Below are 15738 nucleotides of genomic sequence, written 5' to 3'. Positions count from 1 at the left end.
TGGTGAATTCTGAGATTTTAGTGCACCTGTCACCTGAGCAGTGTACGCATACCCAATATGTAGTCTTTTATCCCTCACTTCTCACTTCCCTCCTCCCCTCCCCTCCAGTCCCCAAAGTCCATTATATCCACCGCTTTTTTTTTTTTTTTTTTTTCCGAGACGGAGCTTCGCTCTTTTGCCCAGGCTGGAGTGCAGTGGTGTGGTATCAGCTCACTGCAACCTCCGCCTTCCGGTTTCAAGCGATTCTCCTGCCTCAGCCTCCCGAGTAGCTGGGATTACAGGCGCCCGCCGCCATGCCAATTTTTTTTTTTTTTTTTTTGAGACGGAGTCTCGCTGTGTCGCCCAGGCTGGAGTGCAGTGGCGCGATCTCGGCTCACTGCAAGCTCCGCCTCCCGGGTTCCTGCCATTCTCCCGCCTCAGCCTCCGAGTAGCTGGGACTACAGGTGCCCGCCACCGCGCCTGGCTAGTTTTTTGTATTTTTAGTAAAGACGGGGTTTCACCGTGTTAGCCAGGAGGGTCTCGATCGCCTGACCTCGTGATCCACCCGCCTCGGCCTCCCAAAGTGCTGGGATTACAGGGGTGAGCCACCGCGCCCGGCCAATTTTTGTATTTTTAGTAGAGACAGGGTTTCACCATGTTGGCTAGGCTGGTCTCGAACTCCTGACCTCTTGATCCACCTGCTTCAGCCTCCCAAAGTGCTGAGATTACAATATCCACTGCTTTTTAATGGCCACTACCTTTTCTTTTCTATAGATACCCACAATTGATCCAGGTGCTGGGGCGGCTGTGGGAGCTTTCTGAAACACAGGAACACATCTTAAGCAAGGCATTTTTCTATTTTGTCTGCTTGGACATCCTGCTTTATTCTGGTAAGTGTGGGTTTGGAATGTAAAAGAACTTGGGGGTGTGGCACCTGTGCTGGTGTGGTGTGGCAGCTCTCAGGTTGGGGCTTTGGGACCATTAGGTTTCTGGCTGGGTGGACTTACAGGGCAGGGATGGAGAGAGGCTGGTGGTGTGAGCTGAAGCACTGTCTAGCAGGTGCCGAAACTGTAAAGGCAAGGCAACAAGGAGAATTAAGTCTGAAGGAACCTGATGGATATGAGCTGCCAGTTAAACTGTCAGATTAATTTGCACCTAAGTGATAGTGGCTGACTGTCTTACTATGTGCCTTTTACTAGGGGGTTTTAACTTTTAGCAGGATGTACTTAGAGACTTCATGCTTTAGAATGAAGGACTAGATTGCTTGAGGTGAGAGTTCCAGGCTGGTAGCTATTGGTGATTTGGAAAATAAGTTCTTTCCTGATAACCTTCAAGTGACACCAAGTAGGTCACTTGAAGTGTACACACTAAACCACAGGAACCAATCTGGGAATTGTGATCTTGAAAGGGGACGCAGACATTGCCACCAACAAAGGAAGCATGTGTGGGGAGACAGAGAAGTCTGAGACTGCATTAAGGCCAGGAAGGATTAGTTTAAACCCCACACCTGCCTGGTCTGTACTGTAGAACTGTAGTATATATCCATAACACTCCCCAATAGCTCTGACTCAGCAAACGCAGGGCAATCCAGTCATGAGGTTGTTGCAATCCACGGGACGCTTTGGATTCATACAATAATCAGAGGCTACTCTCCCTGCAGTGGGCAATTCAACTGAGAGCAACTAGGCTAGAAAGGTGATCACCCACACCTACCAACAACTCTCACCCATTCCTCTCTCTTAGGTTTTGTTTATAGAACATTTGAAGAATGTTTGGAATTTGTATACCAATACGAAGACAACAGAATCCTCAAGTTCCAGAGTGGACTCCTCCTGGGACTTTATTCCTCTGTAGCTATCTGGTAACAATGTGTGGCATATCACTAAATTCCCAAAGTGAAAATGTTGAATCCCAACGAAGAGTTCTTCGAAAATCTTTTAGAAAGTATTCATAATTTATACCTGAGACAGCTTAAAGGTGTCAGAGGATATTTACACTGAGAGACATGTTAGGGATCAATTAGTTCATCCCCCTTGGCCAAGGACAGAAAAGTAAAGTTGTCTCAATTACATTCCAAGCAATAAACATTTATCGCAAACATATCATGTTGTGGTGATACAGGGATAAATAAGAAAAGATTGCTTTCTTCGGAGGGGTGCTGGGGTTTGAGGAAGACTAATGAATAGTGTCACTTGCCCACCCCGGCACCCGCCCATATCTAGTCACATGGATTGATAAAGCCAGTGTTGGAAGACATGGCTTATATCTCCATGAAAGTGGGCTTCATAATATTGAGCCCTGGAATTAGACTTAACCAACTCAGCAGCAGGCAGTTCTGGAAAACTGTAGGTCTACTCACATGGAGGCAGGCCTCTTGTAGCAAAGAGATCACACTCCCTGTTGGCTTCACTGGCTCTCAAGATAGAGAGACACGGATGGAGTTATACTTGCCCAATTCCTCTCCCAAATCACCAGCAAGATCTCTCCTTATCATTGAAGGGGCAAGTGAAGCAGGGAAAGAGTTCTGGTGCTTTGCACCAAATAGAGGCCCCTCACATGGAGGGAAATTTCAGGAGTGAGGAAGAAGCATTCTCCCCGCACCCCATTAACTCATTAAGCATAAGGCTTAATCACTTTAACCTATTACGTTTTTAACTCAGTTAAGCATGTAGCTATTATGGTCATACCCTTAAGAAAGGAGATGAACGCTAAGGCTCTAAAATGGGTCAGAACAAAACATTCATTATTTCCATGACTATCCCCAAGACTGAAAATCACCCCCTGTTATTTTATTTCCTATCTTAATTAAATTATATGCAACCATATGGTCTATCAGAGGTTTGTGATGAGACTAAATGACAATATGAAGACATTCCTATATAAAATGCTACAAGCTTGAACAGCTCCAAATGTGAATAGAAATCCTCCCCTTCCTTCTTTCTGAGACAGTCTTGCTGTGTCACCCAGGTTGGAGTGCCGTGGTGAAGTCATGGATCACTGCAGCCTCACCTTCCCAGGCTCAAGTGATCCAAACACCTCAGCTTCCTGAGTAGCTGGAGTTGCAGGCACATCCACCACCCCTGGCTTATTTTAATTTTTTGTAGAGATGGGATTTTGTGATGTTGCCCAGGCTGGTCTCCAACTCTTGGGCTCGGGTGATCCGTCTACTTCAGCCTCCCCAAATGCTGGGATTATAGGCATGGACCACTGCACCTGGCCAGAAATCCCCTCTTATAAAATTAATGGGGAAAAATTAAAGTCCAAAAATTAATTACTCTTGCCAATTAAAGTTCAAAATCTAGTAACTTACCAATGTGAGTTAAAGGTTAAGAAATCTAAAGTCCAAAAATCATCCAAATTTATTTTTCTTGTCTGTCTCAGCAGGAGAGTTTCTTTTTTCTTTCTTTTTTTATTATACTTTAAGTTCTAGGGTACATGTGCACAACGTGCAGGTTTGTTACGTATGTATACATGTGCCATGTTGGTGTGCTGCACCCATTAACTCGTCATTTACATTAGGTATATCTCCTAATGCTATCTCTCCCCCCTCCCCCCTCCCCACAATAGGCCCTGGTGTGTAATGTTCCCCACCCTGTGTCCAAGTGATCTCATTGTTCAATTCCCACCTATGAGTGAGAACATGTGGTGTTTGGTTTTCTCTTCTTGTGATAGTTTGCTGAGAATGATGGTTTCCAGCTACATCCATGTCCCTACAAAGGACACGAACTCATCCTTTTTTATGGCTGCATAGTATTCCATGGTGTATATGTGCTACGTTTTCTTAATCCAGTCTGTCACTGAGGGACATCTGGGTTGATTCCAAGTCTTTGCTATTGTGAATAGTGCCACAATAAACATACATGTGCATGTGTCTTTATAGCAGCATGATTTATAATCCTTTGGGTATATACCCAGTAATGGGATGGCTGGGTCAAATGATATTTCTAGTTCTAGATCCCTGAGGAATCGCCACACTGTTTTCCACAATGGTTGAACTAGTTTACAGTCCCACCAACAGTGTAAAAGTGTTCCTATTTCTCTACATCCTCTCCAGCACCTGTTGTTTCCTGATTTTTTAATGATTGCCAGTCTAAGCGGTGTGAGATGCTATCTCATTGTGGTTTTGATTTTCAGCAGGAGAGTTTTTTAAACAGCTGTGTCCTAGGCCAATGCTGCTCAGACTTTAGGGGGCATAAAAATCACCTGGAGAGCTTGTTAACTCAGAGATGCCACACCCCCAGAGCCTGTCTGATTCAGTAGACCCAGACTGAACCAAAGAACCTGCATTAATGAAAATCCAGGTGATACTGATGATGCCAGTCTGTGGACCACATTTTGAGCAGTACTGGCCTAAATCATTTCTCTTTGGTATTGCAACAATTTCTTCAAGCCCCAGAATCCACAGCTCCAAGTGTCTGATCTCCCTCACTTTTTATTTTAAAAAGCCAAAGTGGCTGGGCACGGTGGCTCTGCCTATAATCCCAGCACTTTGGGAGGCTAAGGTGGGTGGATCACCTGAGGTCAGGTGGTCGAGACCAGCCTAGCCAACATGGTGAAACCCCGTCTCTACTTAAAATATGAAAAATTAGCTGGGCGTCATGGTACACACCTGTAATCCTAGCTACTCGGGAGGCTGAGGCAGGAGAATCGATTGAACCCAGGAGGTAGAGGTTGCAGTGAGCCGAGATCCTGCCATTGCACTCCAGACTGGGGGACAAGAGCAAGACTTTGTCTCAAAACAAAACAAAACCAAAGCCAAACAGTTCAATGGTGGCTAATATTACCTGGGTGTTTCCAAGGATTCTATTCATCTCAAGTCATCAAAAAAATCTATGATTTCCTTGCTCTGTATCAGATAATTTCCTGCTTTTTTAGGGAGAGTGAAGCAGGGGTAGGCAGGAGACTACACACTTCCAGAGACCCAGGTAAAGGAAGCTGCACATCCAGAGAGCCATTTCAGAAAGCCAGCCTATTCCATGAGTGATACTGATTTTTCTTATTCTTTTGTGGTAATGCAGGTATGCCAGACTTCAGGAATGGGACAACTTTTACAAATTTTCCAATAGAGCTAAAAATCTTTTGCCAAGAAGAACCATGACACTTACTTATTATGACGGAATATCTAGGTACATGGAGGGGCAAATTCTTCACCTTCAGAAACAAATCAAAGAACAGTCAGAGAATGCCCAAGCCAGTGGGGAGGAGCTACTCAAGGTGAGGCCTATTCTCCAGCTTCCAGTATAAAATACGCCTTAAATGGATCTCTAGCTACTTCCTGTGCTATTTTCTCATTATAGAATTCATATATGTTTATAAAAATAGAAGTTTTTGAAGGCACTTCCCCAAAGAAAGAAAATATAAATTGCACATTACCTTACTACTTAGAGGTAAGTACTTTTTGTATATTGAGATCCCACTTGTCAAGTATTTTTCTGTGTGTGCATGCACATTTCTCTATTTTGTAATTTGCTATTAAATCTATTATGAATAATTTCCTGTCATTAAATCATTTTTCACATCACGATTTAAAAGGAAGCATGATATTTTATCTTACAGATATACAATTGCATGACCTAATTATTCTTGGATAGAACTTTTCTGTATGCTTTTATTGCTATTGCTGTGATAAAGCATCCTGGTAGACAAATCATTCCACACAATTTTAACAATTCAAATATGTATTAAGCATATTAATACAAGAGTGCTGGGGTGTAAGACTGAGCAAATTAAACACCTCCAAGAGTTTACAACCTGGCATGGGAAGCCCCCTAAGAGAATAAAGGGCTAAATCTCTGGGGTTGGGTTGACACGTTTGCCTTGTTCTTGTAAACAAGAAGCACAGGTGTATTAGTTTTCTATTGCTCTGTCACTCATTACCACAAATTAACAGCTTAAAACAACACCCACTTCTTGACAGAGCCTTGCTCTGTTACCCAGACTGGAGTACAGTGGTGCAATCTCGACTCACTGCAACCTCTGCCTCCCAGGTTTCTCGTATCTCAGCCTCCCAAGTAGCTGGGATTACAGGCACGTGCCACCATGCCTGGCTAATTTTTGTATTTTTTTTTTTTTTTTTTCTTTTTGAGACGGAGTCTCGCTCTGTCGCCCAGGCTGGAGTGCAGTGGCCGGATCTCAGCTCACTGCAAGCTCCGCCTCCCGGGTTTAAGCCATTCTCCTGCCTCAGCCTCCCGAGTAGCTGGGGCTACAGGTGCCCGCCACCTCACTCGGCTAGTTTTTTTTTGTATTTTTTAGTAGAGACGGGGTTTCACCGTGTTAGCCAGGAGGGTCTCGATCTCCTGACCTCGTGATCCGCCCGTCTCGGCCTCCCAAAGTGCTGGGATTACAGGCTTGAGCCACCGCGCCCGGCCTAATTTTTGTATTTTTAGTAGAGATTGGGTTTCACCATGTTAGCCAGGCTGGTCTTGAACTCTTGACCTCAAGTGATCCACCCACCTCAGCCTTCCAAAGTGCTGGGATTACAGTGAGCCACCATGCCAGGCCCAAAACAACACCCACTTCTTAACTTACAGTTTGGTGGGTCCAAAGCCTGGGTGGTCTGGTCCAGGATCTCTGCTTAGGAGATGTATTTACATAAGCAGACATAATTAAATAATTGAACACATTGTTGCTGTTGTTATTTTGAACAAACTGTCATCTGTTAGAATAAGAAAAGGAAAATTTTTATTTTACCTCCACTTACTCCTTCTTCAATGCTTTCTTTCTTTACGTAGATCTAAGTTTCTAAACTATATATTTTCCTTCTCTCTAAAGAATTTCTTTAACATTTCTTGCAAGTCAGGGCTATTAGCAACAACTTCCTTCAATTTCAGTTTGAGAAGTCTTTATTTTGTCCTCAATTTTGAAGGATAATTTCACTGGGTAAAGAATTCTAGGGATTTTTTTCCTGTCAACAGGTCATGGCACTTGTTGCTTGCATGGTTTCTGAGGAAAAGTGAAAGGCAATTCTTCTTTTGTTGTTGTTGTTCATCTATAGAAGTCCCTTGGGCTTCTTTAAAAATTGTTTTTCTCTTTTTTTCTGAAATGGAGTCTCACTCTGTCACCCAGGCTGGAGTGGCATGGCATGATCTTGACTCACTGCAACCTCCACCTCCTGGGTTCGGGCAATTCTATTCTTCTGCCACAGTCTCCTGAGTAGCTGGGATTACAGGCAACTGCCAACAGGCCTGACTAATTTTTGTATTTTTAGTAGAGACAGGGTTTCACCATGTTGACCAGTCTGGTCTTGAACTCCTGACCTCAAGTGACCTGCCCACCTCCACCTCCCAAAGTGCTGGGATTACAGGTGTGAGCCACCCTGCCCAACCTAAAATTTTTTATCTTTGATTTTCTGTAGTTTACAAATTATATGCCTATATGTTGGGGTTTTGGGGAATATGTCCTACATGGTGTTCTGCGAGCTTCCTGGATCTCTGGTTTGGTGTTTGACCTTAATTTGGAAAACATTTCAGTCTTTCTTGTTTCAAATATTTCTGATGTTTCTTTCTTTCTTTCTTTCTTCTCCTTCTGATATTTCTATTATGCATCTAGTATACCGTTTGTACTTATCCCACAATCCTTAGATATTCTGTTATGGTTTTTCTTTTCTAGTCTTTGTTCTCTTAGCTTTTCAGTTTTGTGGGTTTCTATTGATATCCCCTTGAACTCAGATTCTTTCCTGAGCTGGGTCATGTCTACTAATAAGCCCATCAAAGGCATTCTTCATTTCTCTTACAGTGTTTTTGAACTCTAGCATTTATTTTTTGTTCTTTCCTAGGATTACCATCTCTCTGCTTATATAGCTCTTACATGCTCTCTACTTTATTCATTAGAGCTTTTAGCATATTAATCATAGTTATTTTAAATTCCCAGTCTGATAATTTCAACATCCCTGTCATGTCTGGTTCTGACTTGTGTTTTCAAACTGTGTTTTTGCCTTTTAGTATGCCTTGTAATTTTTCTTGATAGCCGGATATGATGTACCAGGTAAAAAGACTTTATCTAAATAGGTCTTTAGTAATGTGATGGTAAGGTGTGAGGAGAGGGAAAGCATTCTACAGTCCTATGATTAGGTCTCAGTGTTTTAGTGAGCCTATTCCTCTGGACTAAGAACTTCACAAATGCTTTTCAGTCCCTTCTTTCTTAAGCGGGACATAATGGCTAGAGCTGGGTTTAGTTGGGTATTCCTCTTCCCCAAGATCAGTTAGGCTCTAATAAAACCCCTGGAGGTTAGGCTGTGGTTACAGAGTTTCTCCTGAGGGCAAACTTTGTTAAGAAGAACAGAGTACTCTGGCGTGTTTCAAAATGGTTCCTTTTCCTCTTCCTCTGCTGAAAGAATGAGGGATTTTTTTTTTCCTCCAATATTTACTGAGAGATCCTGGCTGAGCTTCTGGAGGTGAAACACACAAAACTGTGGGGGCTCACCTGAAGGTGTTTGGGTTTTTTTTGGTCTAATTTTTGTTGTTGTTGTTGGACATAGAGTCTCACTCTGTTGCCCCGGCTGGAGTGCAATGGCGAGATCTCGGCTCACTGCAACCTCCATCTCCCAGGTTCAAGTGATTCTCGTGCCTCAGCCTCCTGAGTAGCTGGGATTACAGGCACCCACCATCATGCCTGGCTAATTTTTGTATTTTTGTAGAGATGGGGTTTTACCATGTTGGCCAGACTGGTCCTGAACTCCTGACCTCAGGTGATCTGATGACCTTGGCCTTCCTAAGTGCTGGAATTATAGGTGTGAGCTATCACGCCTGGCCTAATTTTTTTTTATTGTGATCCAAATACACATAGCATAAAACTTAACATCTTAATCATGTTTAAGTATGCAGTTCAGTGGTATTAAATACATTTATAATGTTGTGTGTCCATGTCTGCCCTCCATCTCCATAACTCTCTTCATTTTGTAAAACAGAAACTCTATACCCATTAAGTGTATGTTTGTTAGATTTAGTTGGTTTATTGTGTTGTCTCTCTATGTCTTATCTTTTGTATAATTGTTCTATCCATTACTATTAGTGAAGTCTCCAACATATACAGAACTGTTTATTTCTACCTTCAGTTTTGTCAGTTTTTGCTTCATATATATTGATGATCTTATTATTAGATGCATAAATGTTTGTAACTGTTATATTTTTATTTTTAAAAATTAATTATAAAACATAAATTTTTGTAATTATATATATTTTGCTGTATTTAAATTTTTATTAATATATAATATTCTTTGTCTCTTGTAAGTTTATTTCTGATTTAAAGTTTATTTTGTCTGACAGTAGTATAGCCACCCTTATCCTCTTTGGGTTACTATTTGTATAAAGTATCTTTTTCTATCTTTTCACTCTCCATCTATTTGTACAAGTCTTGGGATCTAAAGTGAGTCTCTTTTAGTATATAATTAGGTCATTTTTTTTTTTTTTTTTTTTTGAGACGGAGTCTCGCTCTGTTGCCCGGGCTGGAGTGCAGTGGCCGGATCTCAGCTCACTGCAAGCTCCGCCTACCGGGTTTATGCCATTCTCCTGCCTCAGCCTCCCGAGTAGCTGGGACTACAGGTGCCCACCACCGCGCCCGGCTAGTTTTTTGTATTTTTTTAGTAGAGACAGGGTTTCACCGTGTTAGCCAGGATGGTCTCGATCTCCTGACCTCATGATCCGCCCATCTTGGCCTCCCAAAGTGCTGGGATTACAGGTTTGAGCCACCGCGCCCAGCCTAGGTCATGTTTTTAAAAAATCCATTCTGCCAACTTGTTTTTTTGTTGTTGTTGAGAGTTTAATTCAATTACATTTAAAGTAATTACTGATAAAGAGGGACTTGTGTGTATCATTTTGCTATTTGTTTTCAATATGCCTTACAGCTTTTTCATTCCTCATTTCCTGAACTAGTCTTATTTTGCATTTAATTTTTCATAGTGAAACATTTAAGTTCTTTCCCATTTTTTTTGGGTATATATTCTATAGCTATTTTCCTTATGGTTACCATGAGGATTACATTTAGCATCCTAAAGTTAACTTCAGTAATGCCCAAAGAACTCCACTCCTTTAGTAGTTTTCCACCCCTTTCAGTTGTTGATGTCACAGAATTACATTCCCAAAACATAAATGAATAATTATTTTAAAGGATTAGTATCTTCAATTATGTAGAAAACAAAATGTGGAGTTACAACCCAAAGCTACAATAATACTAACTTTTGGGCTACTAAATTTTAAAAACGTATTAATCTCTTAAAAATGTAGAAAACAAAACAAGTTACAAACTATTATTACAATAACACTTAATTGTCCATATATTTACCTTTGTTGAGATCTTTTTTTCTTCTTAAGAGCTTTGACTGTCCTTTCATTTTACCCTACAGGGCTCCTTTAGGCATTTCTCTTCTTTCTTTCTTTTCTTTTTTTTCTTTCTTTTTTTCAAGGCATGGGCATTTTTTGGAAGAAAGTCCTGGTGGTAATTAACTTTGTTTTTGATTGTCTGGGAATGTCTTAATTTCTGCCTTATCTTTGAAGGACACTTTTGCTGAATAGAAGACTCTTGGTTGATGGGGCTTTCTCTTTTAACATTTTGAATGTATTGGCCCACTGCCTTCTGCCCTCTAAATTTTCTGATGAGAAATCTGCTGGTGATCTTATTGAAGATGTATGTGATTAGTTGCTTCTCTCACTGCTTTCAAGTTTCGTGTCTTTCACTTTTCAAAAGTGATTATATTTGTCTTAGTGTGTATCTCTTTAAGTTCATCTTACCTGGAGTTTGTTGAACTTCTTGGATGTTTATATTCATATCTTTTATCAAATTTGGAAAGTTTTCAACCATTATTTCTTCAAATATTCTTTCTAGTCCTTTCTCTCTCTCTCTTCTTCTTCAGGGACGTCCACAATGCATTTTTTGGTTCACTTCTTGGTGTTCCACAGGTCCCTTAGGCTCTGCTAACTTTTCTTCAATCTTTTTTCTTTCTGTTCCTCAGACTCAATAATTTCCATTGTCATATCTTCAAGTTTGCTGCCTGTTTAACCCTGTCTTTGAATCCCTCTAGTGATTTTTTTTTTAATTTTAGTTATTGCACTTTTCACCTCCAGAATTTCTTTTTGGTATATTTTTAGGTTTTCTGTCACTTTACTGATATTTCCATTATTTTCTTTTTTTTTTTTTTGAGATGGAGTCTCGCTCTGTTGCCCAGGCTGAAGTGCAGTGGCAGGATTTCAGCTCACTGCAAGCTCTGCCTCCCGGGTTTACGCCATTCTCCTGCCTCAGCCTCCTGAGTAGCTGGGACTATAGGCGCCCACCACCTCACTCGGCTAATTTCCATTATTTTCATACATCAATTACTTGACTGTATCCACATTTTCCTTTAGTTCTTTGATTATCTTTAGAGTTCTTTAAAAATCTTTGTGTGGGATATCTGCCATTAGGTCTTTTTCAGGGACAGTTTCTCTTGATATTTTTTCCCTCTTGGGATGAGCCATGCTTTCCTGTTTCTTGGTATGCCTTTTTGTTATTGCTGTTGAAAACTAGACCTTTGAATCTAATAATATGATAGCTCTGGATATCAAATTCTCCCTCTTCCCCAGAGTTTTCTGGGTTTTGTTGTTGTTTTTGTTTTTTATTGTTGTAGGCTGTCTCCATGCCAAGGATCAGCCTGAGGTGCAAACTTAAGGCCTTCCCAGATCTTTTCTGAGCCTGTGCCTTTCCCTAGGCATGCACAGTCACTTTCTAATTTTCCTTTTCTAGGCAGTTGCTTTTGAATGTCCTAGTATTTAAGGTCTGGCTGTCAAGGTGGTGGAGGGTGGGTAGAGAGAAAAAGTTGGGGGAGGAAAGGGCAATAGTCCTTTAAATCCCCTGGAAGTCACTGCAACTGGAGTGGGAGGGGCTTGCAATGATGGGGAGAGATGCAACAATGACTGCCTACCTCTTCCATCAGAAGCAGCAATTGGTGATCAGGACACAGATTCCTGATATCTCAGACAGGGTCCTTTGTGCCCACCCTTGTTCCCACAAGTTGTGTGCAGGTTCTTCAGGAGCATATGCACAACTGTCTGCCACAGGTTTTGAGGCTGGGGGACAGGGAGCTGTTCTAAGAGCTGAAACTGAAATTAATCTCAGTTTACCATCCAAGCCTTCCTCTGGCATTTACAAGCCTTCAGTAGACTCCGGAGTTCTAAAATAGTTACATTCTGACAGATTCTGCCAGTGTAATGATAGTCTAGGTGGGGCTACAGATAGTTGGTACTTCCTACTCTGTCGTCTTTCCAGAATCCTCTTCTCCCTAGAGTTTTTAACTCCCAGACCAGTCCACTCTGAGTTTCTAGCAATTCATCAATTACAGTTCAGGTTTTCCTAGGCTGGCACTGGTTCCCACAGTGGTTTCCACTGGTGAGTCTCCATCTGTTTGTCTCTCCAGTCTTAGGGGCAGCAGTTTGCCCCATGTTCTCACTTCTCTTATGGATCCAAGAATAGTTGTTGATCTTCCAGTCTGTTCAGCTTTATTTATTTATTTATTTTTGAGATGGAGTCTCGCTCTGTCACAAGGCTGGAGTTCAGTGGCGCAATCTTGGCTCACTGCAACCTCTGCCTCCCTGGTTCAAGCAATTCTCCTGCCTCAGCCTCCCGAGTAGCTGGGACTACAGTCATGCACCACTACGCCCACCTAATTTTTATATTTTTAGTAGAGACAGGGTTTCACCATGTTGGCCAGGATGGTCTCGATCTCTTGACATTGTGATCTGCCCACCTCAGCCTCCCAAAGTGCTAGCATTGCAGGCGTGAGCCACTGTGCCTGGCCTGTTCAGCTTTTTACTTGTTTCTAGGACCAAGTGGTTATTTACAAGCTCCCTACATGCAAAAATGGCCAATTTTTTTTTCCTAATTTTTCAACAATTAACTTGTACTGCCTGAATAATTATAATAATCAAAATAATTTTTTAAAAAAAGTTATTGTAGAGAAGTAATGATGAGATATTTCAGGTCAATTCCTGATCTCAGTGGACCATGGGGACTACTCCACCAGACATTTATTATCTTATCTCCAATACCTACTGTGTATGTCTCTATAATGTATTTTCTCACTTGATGGCTTAAATCCTTGAAATGTTCCCAAATCATCTGTGAAGGAAATAACTTATAGTCAAGGACCCCTGTTTGATTCTAATATACTGTTGTGGGTTTTTTCCTTTAGAACTTGAAGAATCTGGTGGCTCAAAATACCATTGGCCCTGTCTTTTGCCCAAGGCTCTACCACCTGATGGCTTACGTCTGTATATTGATGGGAGATGGGCAGAAATGTGGCCTCTTCCTGAACACAGCCTTGCGACTCTCTGAAACACAGGGGAATATACTGGAGAAATGCTGGCTGAACATGAGCAAAGTATGTATCATCAGCTAGCAAACTGGGGTGGGAGATGCTCACCCACATAAAGAAACCCGGAAGCCCACTGCCTGGTTAGGTTTCCCCAGGCCTTAGTCTATCCAGGTCTTAGTCTATCCAGGCTGCCGTAACAAAATATCTCAGACTGGGTCGTTGATAAACAATAGAAATTTACTGCTCAGTTTTGGAAGCTGGAAGTCCAAGATCAAGGCTCTGGAGATTCGCTGTCTGGTGAGGTTCCATTCCTCACCGATGGTGCCTTTTGCTGTGTCCTCACATGTCAGAAGGATGGAAAAGGAAAATTTGCTCCCTCCAGCCCTTTTATAAGGGTGCAAATTCTATCCATGAGGGCAGAGCCCTCATGACCTAATTACCTCCCCAAGGCCCAACTCTTAATATCATTACCTTGGGGATTAATTTTCAACATATGAATTTCAGGGGATGCCAACATTCAGACCATAGCAGTCACAATAGGCCTTTCTGGATTCTTACCAGAAAGAATGACATGTCCATATTTCAGGTTTGTGAGCTTCCTCTTCACCTTTAAGTTCTCATGGTCTCTCTCCCTCATCCAAATCCCCCTTAGCATGCCTTTCTCTGCCCTTCTGTGTGGCCACTTTCCACTTTGTGTTACATCTGTCTGGATGTCTTTCCTCTCCTTGAGAATGTACTCTTTGACAGCAAAAACCACACTTAGTGACTAGCACAGAGCCTTATACTCAGTTTTGTTGAATAAGTGAACAAATGTATGAGTATACGTGTTTATTTAAAGAGGGCTGTGTCAGTATCCTAGTTTGGACAGCAAGATTCATTTTTTTCTATGGGTTCACATGGTTTTGAAAGCTCAAAGATATTTTGCCTTGTTTGATATTGGACTAACCTTGATTACGAAAGTCAAGAAACACTCATGATTTCTTTGTTCTGTTTCTTTCCTCTCAGGAATGGTGGTACTCAACCTCTGAGTTAAAAGAAGAACGATGGTTTCAGACAATCTTGAGTCTCCCATCATGGGAAAAAATTGTAGCAGGCAGGGTAAACATTCAGGATCTTCAAAAAAACAAATTCCTGATGAGAGCTAATACCGTGGACAATCATTTCTAACATGTCAAAGAAAACAGATTTTAGTAAGCACTATGTCCTTGTGATTATCTATTACTGACCTTTCTCCGTGGCTGGCCCGCTCTAGGTTCCTACATAATCTCTTCTATTCAAGACACAGAACCAGACATGTTGATTTCTTCTCTTTCTGGAGGGTCTAAAAGGGTCAGGAGTGTCATGGTTTACTTCCTCCTAATGTTACAAAAAATTGCTTTTACCATTCATGTTGTTTTAGCTTGACCTGTTTATTTCAGCCCATGCAAAACTGTATCATATTAGAAATTATTAATCTCAAGATGGTATGACATCATGTGTTACAAAAGACATGTTTCTAGTTAGTATATTAACTGAAAATACTTATTTTTAAATGTCCAATTGTTAAGTCTTTTGGAGGTAGCACAATATTACAAATAGCAAACATTTGTCGTGGTCTATAAAGACAGAATTAGAAAAGATACATGTTTGTAGGGCCTGACTGCAGCTTCCAAAGCCAGGGTGATGTCTTAGCCCCTCTAATCACATGCGTCAAATATCAAATAAAAATTTAATATCAGATAAATGTTTAATATAAAATAAAGATCAAGTTTTAAATATTAAAATATTAATAATTTTTACATGTGTATATTTTACATATTTAGAGTTTGCCTTTTTTTATATTTAAGAAATAACAAATTCATTCTTCATCATTTCCCAGATGCAAAAGCAAGGCTGCATTTTTTCTCCTAATCACATAACTGAGTTCCACAAAGGAGGTTGGACAGAACCAGATGATACCACGAGGTTAGCCACAGAGGCGTGGTGGCCTGGCATGGAGCGAAGAGCTCCAAACTAAGAAATCGGAACATTATGTTCTAACATGAGCTCTGCCATAAGCACAGTTTATTCCTGCCTGATACATATATCCTGCCTGATCCACATAACCTCCCTATGTTAGTGCACATTTGTGAATATTGAATAAGATAGTGAAGGTTAAAAAGTGTTGAAAATTACAATGTGCCATACAAATAAAAACAGACTAATATTAGATGACTGATTTTAAAATAAACACATCAAATACTGAACTTCGATTAAGTATTGTCCCCTTCAAAGCTGTCATCCTGGAAGTTGCATGCTCGCCCCATGCTGCAATATAGAAATCCCTTGCTTTCTACTTGCCTTATGTTGTACTTTATTCATTCTCTCACTTATTCACCCCACTACCATTTTCCAACTCATTACTGTGTACTAATCCCTGATTAAGTACTGGAGATTAAGATACGAAAACATGAAGGACACAATTCTTGACCTCAGCAAGCTCACATGTCCAATAGAAAAAACAG

General features: G+C 41.1%; 1 protein-coding gene across 5 annotated transcripts in view; it reads left to right on the top strand.

Moving 5' to 3' along the window:
• The window catches only part of ADCY10 (adenylate cyclase 10), a 107119-nt gene extending 91919 nt beyond the window's left edge, over positions 1 to 15200 (top strand). For 3 of the 5 annotated variants that reach the window (XM_033197232.1, XM_033197234.1, XM_033197235.1), the window contains 5 exons: positions 754 to 869; positions 1723 to 1840; positions 4998 to 5193; positions 13133 to 13321; positions 14261 to 14455. In XM_033197232.1, coding sequence (XP_033053123.1) covers positions 754 to 869; positions 1723 to 1840; positions 4998 to 5193; positions 13133 to 13321; positions 14261 to 14422 — 781 coding nt within the window. In that variant the 3' untranslated portion in view covers positions 14423 to 14455. Of the gene's footprint in view, positions 1 to 753; positions 872 to 1722; positions 1841 to 4997; positions 5194 to 13132; positions 13322 to 14260; positions 14456 to 15113 lie in introns of those variants that run through there. The other 2 variants (XM_033197233.1, XM_033197236.1) reach the window with 2 other exon arrangements.
• Positions 15201 to 15738: the final 538 nt, after the last annotated feature.

This window comes from Trachypithecus francoisi, unplaced genomic scaffold, assembly GCF_009764315.1.
Source record: "Trachypithecus francoisi isolate TF-2019V2 unplaced genomic scaffold, Tfra_2.0 Lachesis_group5, whole genome shotgun sequence".
Taxonomy (NCBI): Eukaryota; Metazoa; Chordata; class Mammalia; order Primates; family Cercopithecidae; genus Trachypithecus; species Trachypithecus francoisi.
The sequence above is the reverse complement of the archived record's forward strand: the minus strand, read 5'-3'. Positions and strand labels throughout refer to the sequence as shown.